Source organism: Cervus elaphus, chromosome 28 (genome assembly GCF_910594005.1).
Source record: "Cervus elaphus chromosome 28, mCerEla1.1, whole genome shotgun sequence".
NCBI classification, from domain to species: Eukaryota; Metazoa; Chordata; class Mammalia; order Artiodactyla; family Cervidae; genus Cervus; species Cervus elaphus.
In genome coordinates this window covers 53,613,549-53,640,266 of record NC_057842.1, presented here as the reverse complement: position 1 = coordinate 53,640,266, position 26,718 = coordinate 53,613,549, and the positions used below count along the sequence as shown (strand labels likewise).

The window sequence follows — 26,718 nt, the reverse complement described above, 5'->3', positions numbered from 1 at the left end:
AGGTGTATCAATAAATATTGAAAATGTCCACTCTTTTTTTTCCTTTCCATTTAAATCAAATCCAATTCTATGTCAACAGATTGTACCAATGTATAATTACAATAGCTAATGCAATGGGAAAAGTAGTGTTCCTTGATAAATATTTTTTCTAAAACCTCTTAGGCATTCTGCATCTTCAATATTTCTCTTACATTCAAGAAATGTAGTAAATTACAAAACAAGACACCACTGACCATTGCCAATTGTGATAATGGATCTGATAAACCTCATCATCAGTCCTACTAACTGACCAGGTTTTCAGGTTTCAAAACTCAGTCAAGCAAAAGAGTTAAAAAGTACCTAGGGATGTAGAAGAAAGAATGTGTGCTCAGATGCTCAGTCGTGTCCAACTCTTTGTGACCCCCATGGACTGTAGCCTGCCAGGCTCCTCTGTCCATGGGATTCTCCAGGCAAGAATACTGGAGTGGGTTGTCATTCCCTTCTCCAGGGGATTTTCCCGACCCAGGGATCAAACCCGCATCTCCCAGGTCTCCGCGTTTGCAGGCGGATTCTTTACCACTGAGCCACTTGGGAAGCCAATGAGAAAAAAATATTCTTTATCAAAAATATAACCAAACTCAAACAGGAGTAACAGCTTAATCACTAATATAATGCAAATCCTGGGGCAGACACGCTTTAGAAGTCTACAAACCCCTTGAAATTATGTGTAAAGTTTTGTGTAGACATATTTTTGTGATGATAAAGACTATACGTTTCACGAGACTTTTAAAAAGGGTTTGCTTCAAATGAATGAAACCCACTAATTAATCCTGTTTCCCACTAAATGTTTCCTATAGATTTCCAACCCTGACTCCTCTTCCCCCTCCTTTTCATTTCTACCCTCTGTTCTTCCCCTGTCTTCAACAACTTACCTGTAACCTGTGTATCAAATGTCTAACTTTGAAAGTTTCATCTGAATTCTATACAGAAAAAGCAGTTACTAGTCAACGAATAAGATCAATTATCAAAATAAATAAATGTATAAGCTTCTTTGGAACAAACCTGCATGTTAACAAGCCCATTCATTCCTTAGTTTTAATTTTGTAGTTATTTCAGATGCTTAGTTACACATGCATTTCTTTCTGGAGACCCCATTTGCCACCTTTAGGACAGTTCTTTAAAAGGGAGGAAAAGATAGAAGGGGAAAAAGTTTTGCTAAAAGATTACTCCTTTTGTCAACAATCTGTGAGGGTTACTATGAAGCTCCATTACTAGGGTTGAGAGCCTCAAAGGCTTTTGTTACATCACTAATTTTTTTTTGCAAGGCTTCAGCATATGAGCTGATTTATCTGGTTCTGCATGCTTGAGGCCTGATACATGCTATTTGTACATGGCAGGTTTCATCTGTGTAGCATAATTGATAATATTTATCTGCACAACAAAAAAGCTCATCTCCTGACGCAAAAAAAAAAAAAAAGTGCATAAACTGTGGTAAGCAATGGTAAAGAGGTGAATAAAGACTTACTATCTCTGATAAAATGGAACTAAATTACAGGAAAATCACCAATTGTGTATGAACGTGCAACAGAGCGAAAAGAGCAAATACAACACTGAAAAAGGAGGATTGGAAAGACCCTTGCTTACAGTGATAAAATAGAAGGGCTTTGTTACCATTCTGTGAATTTTAACCAGAAATGAGAAAAAAACTAACTTACTTTAAGCAAGAAAAGATGAAACTTTATGACCAAAGGAATATTTCAAAATAAACTTTAACATAGTTCCCATCGTTTATAACCAGCAGAAGAAAATTAACCCCTGAAATTTACTTTCACGGGGAAAAAATGTTTAGATTTTTGTTGCTGTGGTTCTTAATTGAAAAGCCTTTGATAAAGCTTAATGTCTTTAAAGGAAAGTAACTTTAGAGAACATAGAAATGAAAAGGTAACCAAATGTAAAACCGCTTTCCTTTCAGAAATATAATCAGCCTAAAAGCATCTGTGTAAAATATTCTGAAAGGAAAGCACAACCTACATATTCTAATAACAAGGTTATTTCCAAATTTCTAACAGATGATATATAACACAATTCTTTTGCAAAAAAATCAGTATTTTTCTTTGTGAAGAAGGTACACATCAAGTTAAGAGTTTGCTCCTGTAATTCATCATCTTTCAGAACCTGAGGTTACATTAGGCTTCAATCACCCCCTATCCTACTGTTCTCAGCATTTGGTAATATAGATAGTAAAGCTAATTTTCTGTCATTCAGGAAGAACTGTTGGATCACTAAACTTGTATCATCATCACCTCTGAAACACAGTAAAAATCACTGTTAGAACCAATGGTTTATTAGGTCGAACCCACCATCAACAATGTCAACTCTGCCTGGTCGTGTTAACAGGAAAATGTTTTACGAGTTCCACCACTGGGCATCAATTTAACTTCTAGCACCAGCTATGCTGTAAAACCGTGAACGTAATTTATATGGTGACCTGCGTGTGTGGGAAGCAATATCTAGGTGAAACTTCTCACAGTCTGACAAAATGCTTTGATTTGCACCATTCAGATGATTGAGCAAAAAGAGTTTAAGCAATCACCACCGATAGCCTTTATCTCCAAATGCTCTAAAAATTTATTACTCTATGAGTACAACCTATTGCTTCAGAGCTAGGCTTGCTAGAATAGAAATGATTGGATAAATATTACATTTTCAACTGGTACACATCTTGTCCATTAGGTTTAAATATTGGACAAGCTATGTGTTTAAGATAAACATCAGTCTTGGCTGATTCCATCACACAGTACATTTAGAAAACCTCCAAATGTTTCCATAGTAACATTTTTGTGCTTACACATAGCTGAGGATACATGTTCGCTGCCAATTAGGAGAAAGTAAATGGAGAGACCGCTGAACTCTTCCTAAACAGTGTACCTTCGTCTTTTACTTAGCACTTAATACAGCCGACAGTATTTACACATCTATTGCTGTGCATGTGTCAACCAAATAATCACTCAAGTAGGAATGAACATAAATACATTGCTCACTTACCTTTCCTAAATACAAGTTTACGATTCAGGCCTTCTTAGAAATTTTAAACTAGCCTAGCTTTCATACTCCACATGGCTTTTCCAGTAGCTACTTCCATGCATGAAGGGAAAGGTATTTACCTGGCAACCTCTATCCACCTGCCCAAGATTTAGACACCTTTAAAAATGGCAAAGGGTGTTTCTGATCTATAGGTGCAGAGCAAAGCTGTCATGATTACTGCACCACAGCTTTTAAATATCCTTTCTAGCGGCATGGGAGGGATCCCACGCACATAATCTTCAATGCCTCTGGGTTCTTGAGCAACTATAGTAGCCTTGACTAGTGTGATTAACTCAGTGTTACGTGCTACTATGTTCTAATTTGGTTTGCTTAGATACTGTATGGTAAATAGTATCTCTACTTGGTGGTGAAAAAAGCTGACTTAGGTTAAATGACTTGATCAATAAGTAACAGAAGTGGAACAGGTGTGTCCGATTCCAAATCATTTTCCTCTATAAGCCATACTGAAGATCCCTAGTCAAGATGAGACTGCAGTAATTAAAATCTTACACCTGAAGTTTTCAATAAGTGCTTAATAAAATAGTAAAACAAAATTTGAACACACACAAGATTATTTATAATTGGTATACCTTTATTATACTCCTAATCACCAGTCTTCATTCACTGAAGAAATATACTAATAATCAAGGGATCACCAGGCAAAATGACTACTGGTTATTAACTCTGGTAGTTGAACTCTTTAATTAAGGTTTCCAGCCTTGCTTTCATGCATTCTGTTTGCCATGTTAAAAATAATAATAATAACTGCAGTGTGCAAAATGGATATAAAACAAAAACTTAGTATTTAGAAACAGATCATCCTATATTCCATACACAAAGCCATTTGTTATGGTACAACTAGAGACTTAAGCATTTAACTTGGACTGTCTAGCAAGATCTTTTAAACTGTTTTTCTTATCTTGTTCTTCACAATTAGAAACTAGAAAATCCCACCTGTCTAGAAAGAAAAAAACAAAAGAAGGTTGTCTCTTCTAGGGTTAACAGATGCTTTTTGTAAGATTTTAGGTAAGATTAACCTTTTGCTCGCAATAGGACTGGTTATTGGTTTTATTTTTTTTAGTGTCTTTAACTCAGGTAAAAATCAATATAGAGCGAGACAAAGGGCTCTAGAGGGTATGGCTACACCAGCTTTGGGTTTGGCTCTTGCACAATTCTACAACACGCTGAAGCTGGGAAGGATTAGCCTGTTGTGTTGAGTAAACCGATGATACTCAATAAACAGCTTCTGTTGTAAACCCCTTAGGACGTGCAAAGCCACACTAGTTGGCAACAGACCAGATAAGCTGCAGAACCAGCTGTAATCTCATTTAGACCTGAGCTGATCCTCCTGTCCTTTCATTCCACAGGATCAAAGCAAAGCACTGAGGAGGCAGCTGTCTTGTAGCGGCTCCGCGAGCCGGATGCAGCAAGCACTTCATAAATTCCACTCCTTGAAGCAAGTCTCTACCTAATCTACCCACAGCTAGGACAATCAATGAATTTCTGAATTCATTAGGCTGATTATTACAGGGTAACCATTTTCTCTTTGGAGAAATGTGATGACTGCCAACTGTACAAAGCGGCTCCTGTTTCTGCTCTTGCTTTTTTCTTGAGGGGCCCAAAATGCCTCCCACAACAGTAAATAAAAATGGCTTAAAATTTACTTAGCTCATTATCTTTAATACATATTAACAAGCAAACAATAGATGATGCCAAATTCCTCCAGCTGTCATAGCTGACCATCATTCAAACGCATCCAAGCTTTAACAGTGGTCCGTAATTCCACGTTCAGTGACATGGGGGCAGGGAAGGCCAACCCTTACTGTCATACAATACCATATGTCAGCCAAAAGTAACATTCAGAAAGAATTTATAGAAAAGGTTTCTGAAGTTTGTTAGAAAATATTATTTAACACTTCTGTAACTTTTGTGTAAAACAGCACAACTTTTAAAGCATTCCAAAGTGTGAAGTATTTCAAATAAGTGTTTCTTCCCTTTCAACAGAATGGACACCATACTATTTCATTTTACTGGAAACTTCCTTTAACAGAAATCTAAATTTCAAGTAATGGTTCTTTAAAAAGTAGTCATCATCCCCAAATTTAAAAGGATACTAACTGGATTCATAATGGGCTCGGAAGAGAAGGTTGTAGGTCTCAGATGACTCTGCATAGTAAACATGAAAGAAGTGAAAGCCCAAACAGATGGGCATGGCTACATATAAAACATCAGCATTAAAAAAAAAAATCAACTAATTATCTAATGCTGAAAGCCAAGAGTTGAGGGAAACCCTATGAAACATCTAGTCAGAGAGTTGGCACAATTTTTTTGGTAACTATTTCAGCCTTGCAGACCACATACAGTCACCTGTTCCTGCTCTTTTAAAGTTTAAGCAACGTAAAAACCATTGTTAGCTCAAAGGCTGTACAAAAACCGTCCATGGGCCAGACTTGGTCGGCAACACCTTGGTTCACCAACCCTTTCTGGTCCAAATTACTCACTTTACAGGTGAGAACACAGAGCCTCAAGAACATGAGTGCTTTTTGTAACTGTCAGCATCGCAGTTCAGATCTACTGAACCCCACTCTGGGGTTTTTCTATTGCTTCCCGACATTGATTCCTACATTGCTTCCGGAGGGCGGGGGATGGTGTGAAGAATCTACTGTACTTGAGAAACATTTGAGAAAGGCTGACCAAGAAAAAACCGGGACTTCTCAATCCACACAGTGCACCCAGTGATCACACAGTGACTGATTCAATCATTTCCAAGCTAACAAATTCTGCATCGAATGGTCTGCCTCTCTCCAATCCATTCTTCAGACATAAAAAGGTCTCATTTAACATAATCACATAATAACAGCAAAAGTAATAAATATCAAAACCTTAACTCTTCTAATATTTGCAAAATCCAGATCTTGGTAATAATAACACCACGATAGGAAACCGCAAAACTGTATAATTATACTTTAATTGTATTGTGAGGCATGCATTAATCACAAAGTTTAAGTACCAAGGATAGAATTATAATAATTCTGTAAAACAAATTTAAGCTAGCTAAGTAGGTCAGAACCACTAACATGCAACAGGAGACCTCTGGGAATTTATCAGTTAATGGCTATTTATGTGCAAATGAGTGCCCTCCAACCCTCCAAAATCCTGTGTAGCTGAAGGGTATTTCTGTTAACCAGGAGCACTGCTTAACTGCCGAGGCATAAATTAAACCATTTTATTGGAATGATTTTTAATTCCTCGACTTTCCTCTTACCACATTCCCCGCTACCTTTCTAGAAGCACAATTTACAGAACATTTCTAAAGTAAGAAGAAAAAAAGAGGTGGCAAGAGAGTTTTCAAAACTGGTCTCTCCTATCATCTACATGCGCATGTACACTATGCCTTCAGTAAAATTAAAACATTCCATACACATCTTCTAAAAGAAATTCACACTCTCAAAAAACTACAAGTTTCAACACAACTCTAGACTAACACATCTTACAATGAATTAAAATAAATTCTGTTCTATAGCCTTATATTTTTATCTTACAGAGGACAAAGAAATTCAATACAGTTTGCATATACCATAATTTTTTTCACAACAGTCAAATGATATACTTTCAAAGTATACTCTAGGGGGTGGGACATTAGCTTTTTCCTGTTTCTTTAAAACAACCCCTTACTGCCTCTAAAGAAAGTGAAGCATTTGGGTGGGGGAAAAGACAGAATAAAATTTCTCAGTGTGACATAAATACAGTTAAAAGAAACCACTGAATATCCATTATCAGGACCATGCCAAACTTACTCAAATACAGAAGTAGCATAAGCTAGCTACTAACTTCTATATTTTGTGTGGAATAACTGTTATCTAAATTAGTCTATTAATATAGCAGCAATTTTAAAATTTCAATTTGTGCTAGCACTCTCTCCCATCATTAGCCGACAAATAAAATACAACCTAATGCTAAGTAAAAGAGAGACCAAGGTAAGACATAGTATCTTTAAAATTACAGTATTTTATAGCAGAGGTAAAACCTCAGCAATTCAAGCTAGAGGCAAAAAAAATACAATACTTGTGGGAACTCTCTATTTTAAACATACAACTAATAAAAGTTTGTGGTAAACTTCTTCCAAGAGATAAGAAAAAATGTTCCACTCATCTTTTCATAATTGAATTTTCCAGGGTTGTAAGTAAATTATAGCAGAGCAGATGATTATATCAAGTTTGCTTCTGATGAGTATGCTTTGAGAACTGGATTTGGAGAGCGATCATCAAAGGTGTCAAGCGCTCCACTGGACGATTGTGTTTGCATGTGAAACAAACAACAGAAGACTCCAGCCTAACACCATGTGTTACACTTAAATGCATAATATGCATGAGTCATAGAAATTAAGATGCATTTATAGCCTGAAAACATAATTTCATTACAACTGTCTGCTTTTAGGAAGAAAAATATTAAGTACAAAAGATAAAATTCTCACCCAAACGTGACCATCTGTTAAAAGTCATCGCCCTGCTTCAAAAGGGAACTCTCAGAAGCTGTATGTATTGTAAGGACTCTCTTGGATCCACCCCGCCCCCTGCCCCCGCCCCAATATTTCTATCCTTTTTGGATAGGGATAAACAGCGTTCATGCCAATCTTCCAGTCACAGGCAGATTTTCTGTCAGATCTCTGTGTGCCCAGCACTGCCCTAAGGCTTAATTAACCCTGCCCAGAGATAAACAGGACCTTCTCTGATTGCAGAGACAACAGATACATAGCCAGCCTGCTGAAAAAGTATCAAAATTAAGAGGTAGGTCTCATATTTGGACAATTCCCTTCAAAACTACATAAGAACATCACACAAGGAAGAGAACTGTGCAGGTACTATATAGAAGTCATTGAAAATTACCTCTGCATTTACATTGCTGAAATACCAGATGAAATAACATCATATTAAAGGGTTTTTTTTACATCCTTAGGGTAATGAGATCAATACCACCAATGAAGGAAATCACAGACCACAGAACAAATGAAAAATTTCAGCAGTCTAGAAGAAGTCGCTAAACCTAAAATGTCCATAATAGCTCAAAATGTTGCTTGAATATTATTGCCTGATTACACAGCCCCAGCCTGGGTCATCAGATCATTCCTTTCCATTATTCTATCTTTTAGTCATGACTTCAAAACTAATGCTCTTTGCTACCATACTGCATTTTTAAATCGCTTTTATTTTTTAAAATATATTTTTATATTACCAGCTTAAAAAAACAACAAAAAAAACCACCCACAATAGCTTTCTACTTAGATTCCTTAACTTTTTAATCCATCATGACAGAACCATCAAAGACTTACTGCGCAACATCATATGTTAGGCACTTTAGCTGGATATCTAGTGCTGAAAATAAAAATACAAGTAACACAAATCCCCCGCCCTCAAAAAGTATCCCTCCAGTGAAGAGGATGGACAAAGACAGATGATGGTGTTTCAAGTGAAAACACAAGAAGGCACAAGGGAAGAAGCCACTTGCTGGCTGGGTATCCACGTACCTTTCACCCACTCAGCCTACTTAGTTAAAATTTGTTAATTCTTCAAAGTTTTATTCCCTGCACAGGAAAATGAGAACTCAAACTGACTAAAGCTCCTTACATACTAGAAGCTTTCATCAGATATTCTGTTTAGTAATAAACTCTGACTTGGCTATTATGCATCTATCTTAAAAAAAATAAAAAATAACCTATGCAAAGTACCAACCTAAGTATTTATTAACTTATTTTTAAGTTAACTAAAAACCACCAACTACTGGCCAAAGTAAAAATATTTGATAGTATTTGCAGTGCTATAAGTTGGTGCTAAAGACAAGTGTTTCCTTATGTCATTCTTTTTTTGTATTTTTATTTTGTGCATGCTACATGAAACAGGGGGATAAAAACAGCTGTACATAAGTAGAATACAAAAATGAAGCCAATTAAGTAAAATTTAGTTTAATCATGTTCAGTTCAGTCGCTCAGTTGTGTCCGATTCTTGCAACCCCATGGACTGCAGCACACCAGGCCTCCCTGTCCAACACCAACTCCTGGAGTTAACTCAACTCATGACCATTGAGTTGGTGATGCCATCCAACCATCTTATCCTCTGTTATCCCCTTCTCCTCCTGCCTTCAATCTTTCCCAGCATCAGGATCTTTTCATATGAGTCAGTTCTTTGCATCAGGTGGCCAAACTATTGGAGTTTCAGCTTCAGCATCAGTCTTTCCAATGAATATTCAGAACTTATTTCCTTTAGGATGGGCTGGTTGGAGCTCCTTGCAGTCCAAGGGACTCTCAAGAGTCTTTTCCAACACCACAGTTCAAAAGCATCAATTTTCCGTGCTCAGCTTTCTTTATAGTCCAACTCTCACATGCATACATGACTACTGGAAAAACCATAGCCTTGACTAGGTAAGACATTTGTTGGCAAAGTAATGTAAAACTGCTTTTTAATGTGCTGTCTAGGTTGGTCATAACTTTTCTTCCAAGGAGTACGTGCCTTTTAATTTCATGGCTGCAATCACCATCTGCAGTGATTTTGGAGCCCAAAAAATAAAGTCACTGTTTCCACTGTTAAATCATATTTCCATTTATCAACTCTAAAAAGAAAAGCAAATTTACCCCCAAATATTAAAGCATTCAACATATAATTGATAGATTCTGAAACACTGAAGTAAGCTAATCCAAGCCTTTACCCTTCAGGTGAAAGAACTGAAATATGGATGTCAGCCTGAGGTCCCACCAAAGTTACAGTACTAAAAGATCTTACTATCATTTCACATCCCATCTCAATTTGCTTCTCCACTGAAATTTACTGTATTCTTAAACCAGCAGTCTCACCCCTAAAATGTAAATACTGTATCGATGAATATTTGAGGACATATACAACGTATTTAATATGCAAGATTACAGGTGAACACCAACAGGGAGCGATTTTAACTTTTTTCACTAACTTGGAAACTTTGTATTAAATATGAAAAGAACTGAAACAAGAGTGTGTAAAGGATCTCTAACTTCTGTGATTCCAAAACAAAAGGTGTAAAAGAGAAGTAACGTATGAAAATTTAACCTTTTTTGTTCTCTGTTGTCAGCATCATTATTCCAATGGGAATAAATATATCCATCTGCTATGGACTGAACTATATCTTACCAGATTCACATACTAGGAAGTAATTAAAGTTAAGCGCAGTTATAAGGTTGGGGCCCTGACCCAACAGAATTAGCATCCTTGAAGGAAGAGACACCAGAGTCTCCAATAATGTGCCCGCAGGTAAAAGTCACGTGAGAACACAGGGAGAAGCCCTCTCACTAGTAAAAGAACTCTCACCAGAAATGAGCAATGCTAGTACCTCGATCTCAGACTTTCAACCTTTGGAACTGACAGCAAATAAACTTCTCTCATTTAAGTGAGCTAGTCAGTCTGTAGCATTTTGTTACGGCAACTTGAACAGACTAAGACATCATCTGCCCAAAGTTTTTAAAAGGTTATATATTTAAATGATACAAGCTTCCAGTGCCTACTAGTCCTAACCTAAATGAAAAATGTAGGAGAGCATCCAAAAAGATAAGACATATGACTTATGACTATGTCATGAGATATGACTATATCAGTCCATATGAAAATGGGAAAACAGAACCATGTTTACGATCACTAAAGCAGGCAAGATGGACTTGTCTTCTGGGAAACCGGGCTATATAATTACATCTTGTCACAAAACTCACACTGTAATGTTAATTCTGAATAGCCTGGACCATCAGTTTGGCCCTACCGAACTACCAAACCTACCATTTCACATGTGTAATCTTCAAAATATAAGAAAACACCATTCATATACTGGATCAAACTGATGGTTCAGACCTTTTAGAAATCTGGAAAAGAGCAACTGTGGAGATATAAAAATGTGGAACCATTAAATGGCTGGTTCCCACTACACTGCAGCTCTGCAAGTTAGGATACAGCTTCACGCACCCAGAACACTTGTTAGTTCAGTGCTGACACAGAAAGTATCCGAGAAATGTATGCTGAATTGCACTGGAATTCCTCCCAGAAAACCAATAGAAAAAAAACTGTCAACTGTTAAATATGTGTATGTATATATACATAAATATTTTTAAAAGATTATGACACTTATGTACATAAAAGCCTTAAAACTTCTATATATCCAAAAGGAAATGTAAAATGCACATTTCAATGCATTTGAAACATACAGAATGTTCCTAAAGTTGATGTATTTAAGCCATTATATGTAATTTGCTATGGTAAATTATTATTAAAAATCAAACAAGGTTCATTATTGAGAGGTCATTAGAACAATATCTCATTCACTGTTACAGACTCAAAGAAAAGTTCATTTTATAATAAAATTTCTTTACTCTCCACCAGAATAAGAAAAATTATTTTTCTTTCCCCACTTTTTCCTGAGGACCTTCCTCTCAAAGCTTGCCATCATTCTATTTAAACCTGGAATGGTGGTTGCCTGGGCCAGACATAAAACTGTTTTCCATCCCTTCACTATTCTATCCTGGAGTCTTTATTTCTTGAACCCAAGATGTTCCTTGTTCTTGGTTAAATCCTTTGTTTTCCTGTAGGACGTTTTCTCTGACAGTGTATCTCAAAAGTATAAAACCAAAAGAAAATAGATAGTGGCACAGTTGTACACAGCATCTCTGGTATGACAGCATTTATGTAAACTTTTGAAGATGTACAATGCCAATACTACATATTGGTTTTAGATTCTATTTTGTCACATTAAATTAATATTAAAGTATGCTGTCCTAAAAAGATCAAAAGTTTATAGAACATTTAAAGAGGTGGGAAGAAAAGATACATTAAGGTTTCAGAGAATGGGAATAGGAAGAAAATAGATGTCAGAAAAAAGAAATGCAGAAAAATGTATCAATGACATAGTGCTGTTATTAAAAATTCACCAAAGACCATTCCATATGCTTATAAGTGGCTAAGTTATTTTTATTAATAGAGGAAGTATGTTCAAGATGTCAAAAACCATTTGAAAAACTTTTGAACAAATATCTACCTAAGCACAAGCTGCTCAACACTTATAATCTAATTTTTCTGCCACCAATCAGCTACGAGACACAGTTTGAATGACTTACTGCCAAATAATCACATATAGTATTCCGTATAGGGCAATCTCAGAGAAAATTCTGTAAGTGATGTAGAAGAGTTTTAAGAAGAGTCTCTTCAACACTTGTGTATCGATCACTGTTATTTCTTTGTTTATTTGCTGGCTTCACTACACTGTGGGGCACTTGAGAGCAGCGATCTGTTTTCAGCATCTGTTTCCTCCAACACCAGCACAACGTCTGCCGCAGCAGGTACTTTCCGGGCACTCAGTAAGGGAGGACTGAATGAAAAATATAGTTATTCTGTTTCATGCAAAGGCACAAAACTAATACAGTCAAAATTCTCTAAGTTGTAAGAAAAAAAGAGGGGAAGGGAGACACTACGAAGAAAGAATAATTTCTGCTTTCACTTTAAACATAAATAGCATTTTTTTCAGGGAATAAAATTGAACTGACTGCAAAAATCTTGGAGTGGGAAACTCTGTCTTAAATTTACTTGTAGTGTAATACATTCTTTCACCTCAGTTCTCTGAAACCAGTGGATAAGCAGTAATGGTAATAAAAGCAATCATCGCTTAGGTACTCTGTTAGACATTTGACTTACGTTATCTCTTTTGGGCTTCAAACCAGTTCTTTAATATATATTATTGCACACATTTTACAGATTCGAAAAATTGAGGTTCAAAGAGATTACACGACTTGCTGAAGATTAAAGTGAAAGAAAAGTGGCAGAGTCAGAATTAAAATTCACATCTGCAACCTTTGAAAAAAAATACAGTAATATTTTTTACTATAAGCAAAAGACGTAATTCCACGTGTGATTTACAGAAATTAAAATGAGTGAAGTGGAAACGTGCTCTGCTGGTTTTGATGCTTGATATATTGACTCACAGAATTGAACTACAACTAATATCCCGAATAAACTGAGCAACCTAAATTTTCAACCAGGATCTTGAAAAATCAGATAGAGGTACAAGAGCCAAGCAAATTTAAAATCACCTATAACTCCTAAATGTTCACAGGGGCTAAATAAAGTTTATTATACAAAAAGAAACTATGAAGTCTTATACAATATGTGTATCTAGAGAGATGCCTTTGATATCCCTTTCATTAAAAAAACAAAAACAAAAAAAACTCAAGTTGTAGAAATTTCCAAGGTATAATCTAATCCCACTTAAAATAACAGGTGGTAAAAGAGGCAGTATGGGTAGAAGGAAAAGCAACAGCAGTTTAGAAGAACATTCCACAAAATGCTCACAGTACTCCCCTTTATGGCAGGTAGTTGTAGGAGGGGAATGACTTTTATTTTCTACAGCATACAACTGTACATTATTTATATTCTTTAAAGGATACGTGAATTTTGATAATATAAAAATAATACAGAGAAGCACTAAAAACCCTCTCCAGAGGCTTTGAGTGCTTAAGTTATATTGAAAACTTTACAAACTCTACAAGTTTTCTATCTCTGTAGTTTTCTATAGAACTATAGTTTGGCTCCAAAGGGCAAAATCTTAATTTTTCTAGTCTAAGGTTTTCTACTACTAGTTGAAAATTTGCTTCTATAGAATGTATTGAATTATGTATTTTTTCTTGTGTGGTTGGTGGTGCTACCTAACCATCTCATCCTCTGCCATCCCCTTTTCCTTTTGCCTTCAAATCTGTGTAAATATAAACCTTGAATATAATTAAATCATGGCTCCCAGTTCAGTCTCTCAGTCATGTCTGACTCTTTGTGACCCCATGGACTGCAGCACGCCAGGCTTCCCTGTCCATCACCAACCCCTGGAGTTTGCTCAAACTCATGTCCATTGAGTTGGTGATGCCATCCAACCATCTCATCCTCTGTTGTCCCCTTCTCAAATCTCCCAATTAAAAAACAAAACAAAACTATGTCTAAGGCTCTATATTTTAAACCTAATCGCTTAAAAAGTATCTTCCACGTATAATCAGACAAGTCCATAGAGATCAAAGTCTCATTTACAATGTTGAGAATGGCACTTTGAGAGTTGTGCAGTGCACAATTTGCACAACAGTTCTTAAGAACCCTCCCAAGAAACTCAAAGAGACATTCATCACAACTTTGCATCTATTAGAGAAAACTTCAAACACTAAGTTTTTACCAGTAAGTAAACTATGAGAATATTGTGAAACCACCAAAAATAACGTAGATGTCACTGACATGGAAAGTGATTGATGATACATTAAGTGAAAAAAAGCAGGCCACTAAACAGTACGTAACCCCATTTTTTCACTCTAAGTTTTATATCATAAACATAACAGCCTAACACTGATTTTTTTTTAAATCCAACTGCAGGAATAAAATGAAACAAAAGTATTTTACATCATAGGGTTATTCTGGGTTTTGCTTTTTTTTTTTTTTAAATCATTTGACTTACAGGAAAAAACTTTTTCTTCCATCCCATCCCCTCCTTAGGAAGGAGATTTATGCAACATAAGCTACATAATCAAGAGCATTTTTCACTTAGTATTGATATTTTTATCAGGTACCTTGGAAACTGTGCTAACACTGGTTGGTAGTCTGAATTAGACTTTGAAGATTGTTAGTAAAGTGTTGTTATTTATAAAAATACATAATTGAGAGAGAAACAAACCCAACTGAGGCCCCTGAATGAAAATTACTACAAGAAGAATATACTGGGCTTTCTTGCTCTGGGTAGATTCATTTCATAAATGCATTAAGTCTTGATTAACTAGAAAATTTTTGAACAACCGATTTCTCAATAATAATGTTTTTTAAAGCAATTTACTATTATGTAGGCTCTAAAATAGCCTTCTCCTTTGCCTCCTATCACGGGCAGCTTTTCATCACCAAAGAGTTCCAAATTCCTGGAAATCTATCAAGGATGCTCTTTTCTTCCTTATCTTTTATACCGGTTTCCAGGAAAACTGCCGGTAGGAGGCAGCAACGGCTGGGCAACGGCGGCGGCCTCTCTGCACAGTAGTTAGCTGCTGGCTTCATTCTTCTGTCATTATAGAAGCAAGATGACACTGTTCTCTAATCCAGCCAAAGCTGATAAGTACCATCAACCTGTCACTTCCTACATTTCAAATTCTAACATCACAGCATCAAAGAGTTTTTCCATTTCGATTTCTTCTGCTGGCGGCCGCCGGTAGCCCCTCATTCTCCCACGGTGTTCTAATGCTGCATTTGCACACCGGGGTTACTCCCAGACTGAATAGCAGGTCATCCCCTGCTCACTGAGCTCATCTGTGGCCCATGTGCTAGGCAATTTAGATCCAATCAGCCCTTATTTAGCTCAAGAGTAATGAGCAGCATAGTGACACAGACTTAAGCCTGACCCTCAGGATACTGCTCATCAAGCAGTAAAACTGTGACAAAATCATTCATCTTCCACCCGCTGGCAAGAAATAATACTCGCACTCACTGTATTACTTTTCAAGATAAAAAAAAAAAAAGTCCTGAATTTTCATGATGTGAGACATTAATTTGCAGAAAGCTGAATTCCCTTAAACCCCCCTGTTGCTATGAGCTCACCAGGGGGAAATAGGCCTTAGGAGACTGAAATGGAATAAAGAAAATTGCTCTAGCTTTCTTTTCATTTTAAATAAGCCTTAAATCTGACAAGAGATATCCTAAAGAGAGAAAAATATATATCTTGTAAGGTAAAGAAGAAACAATTGAAATTAAGAGTTCCAAAGACTAGTTTCACTCCTTATAGTTGTTCTCAATTTTGTTAAAATATAAATAAAATTTGAAACAGAGCAATTACTTACTCTTCTCCACAAGGTAGATGGTGAAAGGTAAGGAATTGTTCCTTACAGGCCATATGATGGCAAAAGTAAATCCGCATCATAAAACAAAAATGTATTCTGATGTTTTCTAAGAAACACATCTTAAAATAACTTTAGGGGAATTATCAGAAGATGGTGAGGATACCTAGGAACATTTTAAAACTATAATAAATCTACTTTTCCACAATTTATAGTGCCTTCTGAGGTCTTATTAATCTAAAAAGAATGGGATAATTAAGAGATCAGTTTCCTTCTCTGACACATCACATCATTAAAAAACAGTGAGTGGTTTACTGTACTACACTTATTGAACGTAAATGCTTAAATTATTACTTGCTTCCTCACTTGTTTCTTCTGAGCACTTCCCTTTTAAAGCCAAAAGCCACAACAGTAGTTTATCTCCCGAGTTTCTTAAGACTGGGTCCGCCTACTGAAATCATAATTTCAGGTCTTTTTATCCATTCCACAGTTGGAAACAAGTTAACTTCAGCAAGCCCATCACAAATGGGATTTACCAGTCTTCGATATATTTATTGTAACAACTTTTCTTTGGTTTAAGAAACATAGCCCTGGGTGGTGCCATGAAAGAGCACAGTAGCAAATGCTTTCCTATAAGCCTACTGAGTTTCATCCAAAGCTTCAAAGATCTGGGTGGTCCAAACACCTGTAATGAACCATGGAGTTCAGAAAAGGAATCACAGGCATGTAAGACTGGGGAAAGTAACTTTCACGTTATCCCAGCATCTTTTGATTTATTGCCATTTTGCTAAAGAGAAATATTCCAGTGCTTGGTATAGAAAATAATCATGGCACTTCCATTCCCTGAGCTCATCCACTTTCAAAAGAATGAAATGTTTCCTTTTCCAGAGTGTATTTCTTTTGCCCTTGTCCCTTTTTACCCTAATGTTTATCACAATTTGTTTCAGTGTTCTTATGCCACTGTTACCTTCCTTTTCCTAATTATGAGAGGTGGAATTTACTGCTTTCATTCAAACTTTGCAAACAACTATGAATCAGAAGTCATAAAGATCCATTCATCTACTTTGTGAAAGTAATCTTGAAAAAAAATCTATAAAGTTCTATTCACTTCTCTACTTTTATAATTTTGGAGATGAAGCTAAATATTAGATCTGACCTAGGTTATAACTGGAGATTACATCAGGGGCACAGCAAACAGAAAAAAATAGAAGATTAGGAAAAGTGGCTAAGACTGAGAAGTTCATGGACACGTTGATACCTTTTTCTTGTACCAAGGCTTCTGAAATTCACGCAGCTGTGCTTTGCTGTTAGTCTTATTTTCTTACATTGTGCTGCAGTCACTCAAAAGGCCTTTTCAATAAGGAATCTTCCACTCCAGGGAACTGCTTTAAATTATTTTATCAAGTATTTCCTCCATTCCATTATTTCAGTTCCCTCTTCCAAATATTTAATACCTTGCTTCCAACCCAATCCAAATACAGATGATCTCTACTTTTACATTCAAAGTGTTCCTGTGGACCCAGCCTCAATGGAGAGGTTCTGGAGACCCTCAAAAGCAAGGGAAAAGCTCAAAGGCCCACTTACTCCACCTGTTTCCATATTTTAGTGGGAGAATAGTTTTGGTTATAAAAAACATGGTCCCAAATTTTCAGCTAGGGTAGATATGAGTTTCATTTTTCTATAACATCAAAAACCTTCCAATTAATTGAGAAGAATGGACTCCTGTCATTCTTCTGCAAGTCCCTCCTGCCCAATGGTGCTTAGAAGAAAAAAAGCACAGAGATGAAATTCAGATTATGTATTAAATCCATTAAACCCATAGCCTGGCTGCACAGATACTGCTCTCTACATTCATGTGGATACTGGCAAGAATTGTTGGATAAGCAGGTAAAATCTGGGGACAAGTATAAATCATTATCAAATAACACTGAATGGTTGAAACAATAAAATAAAAATGATGAAAAGGTGATGGCTTCAATAAACACGTAAAGTACCTTTCTATTTTCTCAGTCTGTCTTTCATGTAATAAATACATGAGTTCATATCATACACACTGCACTTAACTGGTTTACAGATGTACGCCAAGTGCCTGCCTACAATAATGCCTGTTATCACTACAGGCACTCACAAATATTAGCTGGATTTGCTGAATAATTTGTTTGATGTATCCTCTGTAGGAAAAAAAAAATACAAAGTAGAAAGCAATAAAGAGCATTTGAGAGAAAGTGTTAAGGAAATTTCAAGGAAAGTGAGATTATTTAAGACTGGATACATGGTCAAGCATACGTTTCAAGAGAAGTTTGGAATAAAGGATAACACTGCTGACATAAAAATGAAGAAAACATAAATGAATACAATAAACATGCTGAGAGATTATCATGGTCAGGGGTCTGGGGAGGCACAGCATCTCGGGCAGCGCTGCCCGAGAGCTCTGCTGCTGCCTACTACAGCCGTCACTAACAACGAACAGCCCCTGAGCACCCGGGAAGAAACCAGTGCACCGGAGGCACTGTATGTCACATTATATTCATTAACTTAAACTGTCACACACAGGCAGTGTGTATGGACAGCAGAGACCTAAGCAGATATTCATACACATCCTATAAAGTAAGGACTATTTTACAAACTTGCAACTGAAGCTTAGAAAAGGTTAAGGAGCTTCTCAAGATTGCACTGTTGGTAAGCAGAGGAGGGACGATTTGATCTCAGGTTTACTGACCCTAAAACTCCTGCTTCTTATACTATGCTGCAATAGGAAGAACACACAAACACTTCCTTAACACGCAGAAGAAAAAAAGCACAACTTACAGGTGGGGGTTTGTCCACTACCGCCTGAAATCCTGACTTCTCCCATGTACAACGCTCCTACCTGAAGCTCACTGATTCCATCTCTAGCCCCGATGTAGGTACTACTACCTTCTCAAATCACCTTTTCCTTTCCCCAGATCCCTCTAAATAAGTCTTCTGAGGTTTTTCCCTTCTTTTCCTGTACTCTGCCACCCCATCTCTTTGCCTACTGTAACCAACACTGACCATTTCTGACTTATGATCTTAACAACTGCTTTCACTTCTTGAATTTAACCCTTTTCTAATCATTGGTTATCACATATCTGCAGCCCATTCAGTCCTCAGATCTAGCTCTGCTGTCCCGGCCATTCTCTAATCTGAATCCTCAACTGGTTTTGACAGGAAGATGTAACAGTAAAAAAGATTTGGGAGACATCTTGGTAATTAATAGTTTCATTTGATCAAATGAGAACCACAAGAAAAAGGTACAGAAATAAAGTAAAGTCATACTGTGGATAACTTCAAAAACTGCGATAAGGAATTAGACATTACATTTTCTTTGTGTCGTATCAGGTTGTCATTAAAGGTGTTAAAGAATGACATAGCAGAATTGCTCTCCAACAAGATAAATATGGCAAGAATATGAGATGAGCAGAAGCAACAAATGAAAAAATAGATATATAGGACTTCATTAAAATTTTATAAAATTTATGCTACAAAAGATGTGAAGAAAGTGAAACGGGACTTCCCCAGCAGTCCAGTGGTTAAAACTCCACCTTTCAATGCAGGAGGCTCGGATTCGAATCTGGGTTGGGGAACTAAGATTCCACACACCACATGGTGTGGCCAAAAAATTTAAAAAAAAAAAGAAAGAAAATTAAAAGATAACTCATAAAATGGGAGAAAATATTTGTGTATCATATCTGATGAGGGATTTGTATCTAAATATATTAAGAATTCTTATAATTCAGTAACAAAAAGACAAATAATTTAAAAATAGACACAGGGTCCAAATAGATTATTTCTTGAAATAAGACATAATGATCAATAAGCACATGAAAAAAATGGCCAGAATACTGGAGTGGGTAGCCTTTCCCTTCTCCAGGGGATCTTCCCAACCCAGGGATCAAACCCAAGTCACCCGCATTGCAGGCAGATTCTTTACCAGCTGAGTCACAAGGGAAACCCAAGAATACTGGAGTGGGTAGCCTATCCCTTTCTCCAGCAGATCCTTCCCAACCCAGGAATCGAACTAGGGTCTCCTGCATTGCAGGTGGATTCCTTACCAACTGAGCTATCCACTTCGTAAAAGGTATTATATTAGGAATGGGTTAAGAACCATCCAAGTCCACACACACACAAACACATGAGCACGCTGAGGCTGCCAGGCATAAAGTGTAGCACAAAGAAATGAACACATCATGGCCTCTTTTGAAAACAGCAATAATGATAATAAAAGCAATATCCATTTATTGAACAATTACTAATATGCCAGGCACTATGTCAGTACTTCACATTACTAGGGTTATACTATATTTAACCCTTAAAATAACCTGGTGAGGTTTGTGCTATTATCCTAATTTTACTAATAAGGCTGAAATTTGGACACATAACTTTTCCCTTATAATACTTTAAAACAATCACTTTGTACTTATACAAGGAGAATGCATACCTATTAATAGATCTAGTTGGGGATTAAATAAATGACCCAAATATTAACTCTTATACATGAAAAATTAAGTAAATAGCATATGTTTCAGCAAAACACACACACACACACACAAATTTCCAAGTTATTAGGGTAAGAGGTTTATATTACTCCATGAATTTATAAAATATGTAATATAAAAGGGCTATAGTAAACATGTTTTGTGCAATTCAAGCTTGGCAAAGAGTACATAAGCAAATAAAAAAGTTAATTCACAGTGTACATGTAAAAAACCTCATTATGAACTATTTAATGAAAAGAAATTCATAGACTTTATATATTTCCACAATGTTAATACTAGTATATTCCGTTAGAGATGCTTATGCTTTCTCTGAAGCAATCAAAACTGGTAGATGGATCACTCTTAGCAACACAACTGTCTGATTTTTCAAATAAAAACTGTAAATGTATTTTTCCATGGGACATACTCATGTGCTCCCTCTCTCAAATTATTAGAACACTGTCCTAAAAATCTGTATCAAATCAAATCAAAATCTTCATAAAGTATACAACTCATACACATAGTATAAATGATGTACCTATGTGTATATAAGACACATATACACATATATGTACATATACACAGATGTTCCTATATACACATGATGAAACAGCAGAACCCCAGATGTTCTGGGCAATCTGGGATATGCTAATCAAACTGCAAATAAATAACACAAAATAATTTGATTATTTTAAAAAATCATATTGGTTTTAACTTGCTTTGTAGTAAACAATTCTTCAATAATTAAAAGCTGTAACCCATTATACTAATAGAACACCCAATAACAAAAGGAGGAAAAGGCTTGCATACAGTCAACAGGTCTCTATTTTTTTCTGAAAAATCATGTAAATTATTTGGCGATCAGCACAAGAATATTTCCTTTTGAACTACCTCTTTCCCTGCCTAGAAAATCTCCAGTTATCTCCCAAAGGAAAGATTAAAGTAAAAATTCTTTTAGAATAAATGATGTCATACTAATAAAGATTAAAATACCTAGAACTATTGAGCATGGAAAATATCTGAGGAGAATGCTACATATAGTTCTCATATAATGTGTACAAACACACACAAACACCCAAGCTAAACGTCAAAAAAGATATATAACAGATGAACTTGCAAGTTCGTGGAAAAAGAAGAAAAGAATGAAAAAATGTATGTATTTTCAAATGTATTTTGAAGCCAGGAGAAAGAATCAAACCTTTTAAGGAGTCGCACTTGAGCACATGCAATATCAAAAGCAGGTCATCTCCCCTTTTGAACTATTTCTTAGTCTGCACACTTGACATCTTAGACAAGTTTTCAGCTGCCTTTAGACTTCTTTGAAACTAGGCTCTAGTTTAATACAAAATAGGATGTCAGTTGATCAATATCCATTTGGCTTAAATTCATAAGTCCACAACCTCCCTTAAGTGGTAGAACAAACAGGTACAAAGCCTGAAAATTTATTGTTTCTTTTTAAACTCTGAATGATATTTACAGATGCCAAAAGGCATTTTGAAATCACTCACCTCTACTTCAGTAAAAATGAAACAGGGGGATGGGGAGGAGGGAGAATCTCATGAGGCCTTGTATGTCAAGTTTTTGCCCAGAGCTAATTTTCAGAGCTGTGTTATAAAACCCTGAAAATGGAGGTTTATAATGGAAATGCTGACAGACCCTTAACTATAGCGGCATGAATGGATATAATTAAAGAAAAGCTTTTGGCTACACCTAACTCCACAAATGAAAGACTGCCATTTTTATATTAACCTCAAATAACAGCCAAGTGAGAACTAGAAATGTGATTCCAGAAAGGTAATGTGAAATGTTAAAGATGACTGCTACAACTATTTGACATTCGGAGTTTTAAACATGGAGGCATTTAGTTAACATAACCAAGTCAGTATTTTCATAATGCTACTTAATCAGCAATAAAGAATGCTCTGGTGAGCCATCAGCTCCAGTTAGCTGAAAGTGGCATATGAAGTTATTATTTCTTAACAGCCTAGAGGGAGCCGCTTCTCTCTTTAATCAGTGATCTTAGTTCCTTCCTACCTATAATTTCACTGTCATACAGTTTTATAAAACTATTAACCAGTTCAACACACACACACACACACACGCACATATCCTGCACACACATTTATGCAAGGACTGGGAGCTTACTCTCACCTGAATTACAAAACAGAAGAGATTGCTAAGGTAAAGTATTTCATTCTTTCCTTTGTCGGCGATGCAGTCAGGAATAAATATCAATCTATGTAACCCACCTTTCTCTATCTAAATCAAAATTCAAAGAATTTAGCTTTGTTCTTAACTTAAAAGAAAAAGAAAAGCTTGTGCTTTAATTTTTAACAACTATTCAAATTATTTTTGAACTTCCTAATAATATTAGTAGTAAAAATATTATAGCATACCCAAAAGAGTCCTCTGGAAAGAACTTCAATGAAGTTCCAAATCTGGAGTTAAGATATCAGGAACACATCTCCAAATGATCAAATACCTAGAGGACTTTTCTTGTGTTTCCCCTCCCTCCCTCCTTTTTTTTTTCTTTTTAAGGTAAACAATCCTGAATGATCTCTGGGGCCCTTTCCCTGCAAATATCCCACACTAAAGCAAGTCTGTCTTGACAATATTTGCTTGGAAGTATTGAAAGTTGATGGAATAAAATAACACCATGCAAGTCACAGTCCCTCTTATTATGTCCTGCACTGTCTCATTGAAGGACTGTTGCAAATTACTAGGCAAGCTTTAGAAACGTCAAAGATGGCAGTTCCTGTACCACGACAGCATTAGTAATGACCTGCACGTGACTACACCATCCTTATTCACACACTGCCCTCATACCTCTGCTAAAACTGCTTGATAATGTCGGTGACAGAAAGCTACACATGATTTCACATTCTCTTATAGCAATTGCTTTTGATCACAGTTGAAGAGTATAAAGCAAAACCAAACATAAACATTTCTACAAGGAATTAAATATTATCAGCATAAACATTTGTGTCCTTTTTTTTACTGGTTAGTCCTGTAGAGCACATACTCCTTGCCCCCTGTTCAAGATGACACCAAATTAACACACTCAAACCAGATCCAGTTTTGAAGAAATTCTTAATATCAATGTAAAGTTACTCTCCTTTTATATAATTGACAGTCTTCATTACGCCCTCTTGATTCCTACCTCTGTACTTCTGAACAGCGACCCTCACGGATTCAACAAAAATGCACTGTAGTGGACAGCTTACAAGGTACTTGCAAGCAATATTTTCCCAACACTCCTGAAACTGCTCTGGCTTTAATGCTAAAAACGTCTATTCCTTTGCCCAGGCTGCAGCATCACCGGGCTGGTTTAGACCAGTTCCCTCTTTTTCCTTCTTTCTTTGTTTATTCAGACGAATATAAATTAAAAAACCAAAAATGGTACCGGAAATGTGGAAATCTCTAACTGTGCCCAAAAAGCACAGGGAAATACTGCTTGCCACTTATTTAAAAACTGAACAAACAAAATGAATTTGGCACTTGGAAAAGTATAGCATCTGCTAATAGACTCTACTAGACTAAGAACAAACAAATGTATTTCATGGAGAAGATCCAGGACCAGTAAAAGCTTCCTCTAATGAAGTTGGCTTTTCATTTACTTATCTATCTATCTATCCGTCCATCTAAATATTTTATTCAGCTTATATCTAGGGATGTGGGGATGATTATCTGATCAAGAACTAGAGTACATGAATATAGAAACTACAGAAAACCTAATGAGTGAAAACCCGTGAACTGATGTCTATGAACACAGAGACCAATGTAAAGTAAATTAAGAAAATCATTAATAAATGAAATTGGTAATAAATAAATACCCAAAATTCAGAAATTTCATTAAGTTTAATATCTTTGAAAAAGATGCTACTTTTGTAATGTGCAACTAAGAAAAGGGAAGCAGTTTCTTCATTAGGTTCAGACATGATTTTAAATAAAATTGTATTTCTATACCTAACTGCACTGAGTGTAGTGTCTAAGTTAAGAACATGAACTTCAAAGGTGAAAATGCTTTGTGAAAAGAGCCTTAAAGGCAATAAACAGCATGACCACTGTTCTCACCCGTTACTGTTTGGGTCTGAGTGCATCTGCACATTTGTATAAGACACATAGATCTGAGAACACTTAGGTTTTGTATAGATGACTGGTGAACATCATCTACACAAAGCTTGCTGTAGAGCAATCCTTTCTCACTCTTAGAATATACTGCTTCAGCTGGGAGTATTTCATGTGTTTGGGGCTTCCCTGGTGGCTCAGTCAGTAAAGAATCCACCTGCAATGCAGGAGACCTCGGTTTGATCCCTGTGTGGGGAAGATCCCTCAGAGGAGGGCATGGCAACCCACTATTGCATTCTTGCCTGGACAATCCCCAAGGACAGAGGAGCCTGGTGGGCTCTATAGTCCACAGGGTCACAAACAGCAGGACACGACTGAGTGATTAAGCACAGCTCATTTCATGTGTTTGAGGCTACAACTCTGCAGCAAACTATTTAAAGAAAATAACCTTTTTATTTAATGGTACAATGTGGCCAAAATCTCCTTAAGTACACCAAACTGTGTATGTTTCAATGACAATCACCTCAGATTTGAGTTCATGGTCTTGCTTAGAATGTCTGAACTATCCCTCTGGATAATGTTTTTAGGAGAGGTAGAGAGGCAAGACGGGGCCAGGAGGCATGGCTCCTGGATTGCACCAGAGCTGAGTTTTGTAAGCCTGCATGTAAGCTTTCTTTCAAAGAAGCACTGTTTGAAAGGACAGTTTGAAAACTACTGGTTTATACTACACTGCAGTAAAACTTCCTTTAACTGCTCTCTTTACAACAGAATTTCATGAGTATGTCAAAAGGAAGACTTTAACATGGAATCAACACAGGTAATGATATAAAACAAATTAATACATTACCACATTACTGGAAAACATACCTGATTCTGGCCAGAACAGCTTGTAGAAAGTTCAATACTGTCCTAAGTTCAGATTCTTGACAACCTCGTAGAAGCATACTAAAACCATCATTAAGCAGTTTTTCATGAGAAGGATGCAAGCAATGGCTTGTCTCAAACACCTCCTGAACACTGTCCATATATATGGAAAGAAGTGTCCACAGAGTCTGTCTCTGTCCCATTTCATCATTCTTAGATACCAAGAACTCCTTTGCTTTCTCCCGGAAAGCATTTGAAAATTTCTCAGCCAAAACACCAATGTCCAGATTTTTCTGGGTATACATCAAGAGGAAGGCCATCTGACCGTTCCAGATGAGAGGAGAGGTTTTAAAAGTAGGCTTGAGGAAATCTAGGAGGCCTAAAACATGACTTGCTACATCTTCCACCTCTGCCACAGCTGCTAACAGTAGGAAAAGACTGAAAAAGTTCTGCAGACCAACTTCAGTTAGTTCTTCCATTCTTTTTTGATGGAATTTAGAATATATCCTGTAAAATGAAAACAAATGAATTCTTAACACTGTTTCATTCACAAAAATCCATCTTTTAAAATAACATTTAACTCAATACTTATGACAGTCTCATCACTTTAAATTTTTAGCTATTTCTACATAATGGGGGTTATTGTATCACTTTTGTTGCTTAGAAAACAAAACTCACAGATTGTGCCTCCCCTCTCAACCTTCAAATTTCTCAAGGATGCAGCAAGCATCTATAAGTGAATCAAGATTCAGTGGCTTTCCCCAAAGGACAGTAGAAATACTATTTTCTATATAGTACTTGGCTTTTCCTTTTAATCTCCCTGTTACCTTTCTTTTCCAATGTTTACTGACAAATAAGAATATGTAATTCTTTTAAGTACAACTTGATGTACTTTACAGAACTCTTAACAGGGCAATTTTATATAACAATGTTCCTTAAATGCTTTCTCTAGCCTTCACAAAGACCTGGCTTTATACTTATACGTTAAGACAATGCAAAATACTGGAAAAATTATTTTTACCCACTCACAAACAAAAATTATTAGTGCTCAAATATCCAAGACTAGCCGTTTAAAAATCTGTTGTCAACACTACTTAATATAATTTAAGAGTTGATATCCCTTAATTAATTAAGGGATCAGAATTGAACACCATTCATTTTTAATCTTACTTAGAGACTGTTAAGTTTCTCTGCAACTTTTATAATTGGTTTATTCAAAACAGAAATGACTAATGCTTACGAGAGGTTAAATGTTTATTTATAAATAATGAAGCAGATAAGCTCCTGAAGATAAAGATCTAATTATCTTCATGTCCTCCCCATCACACCCATGATAGGCTTGGTATACAGTCTTGTTATGAATTCCAATTTCTTTAAGCAATAAAG

The 26,718-nt window shown here is 36.3% G+C and overlaps 1 protein-coding gene across 5 annotated transcripts in view; it reads right to left on the bottom strand.

The window, feature by feature from the left end:
* Nucleotides 1-26,718, bottom strand: part of MMS22L (MMS22 like, DNA repair protein) — a 121,103-nt gene that overhangs the window by 52,477 nt on the left and 41,908 nt on the right. For all 5 annotated transcript variants that reach the window (XM_043890077.1, XM_043890078.1, XM_043890079.1 and 2 more), the window contains one exon: nt 25,336-25,839. In XM_043890077.1, coding sequence (XP_043746012.1) covers nt 25,336-25,839 — 504 coding nt within the window. The remainder of the gene's footprint in view (nt 1-25,335; nt 25,840-26,718) is intronic.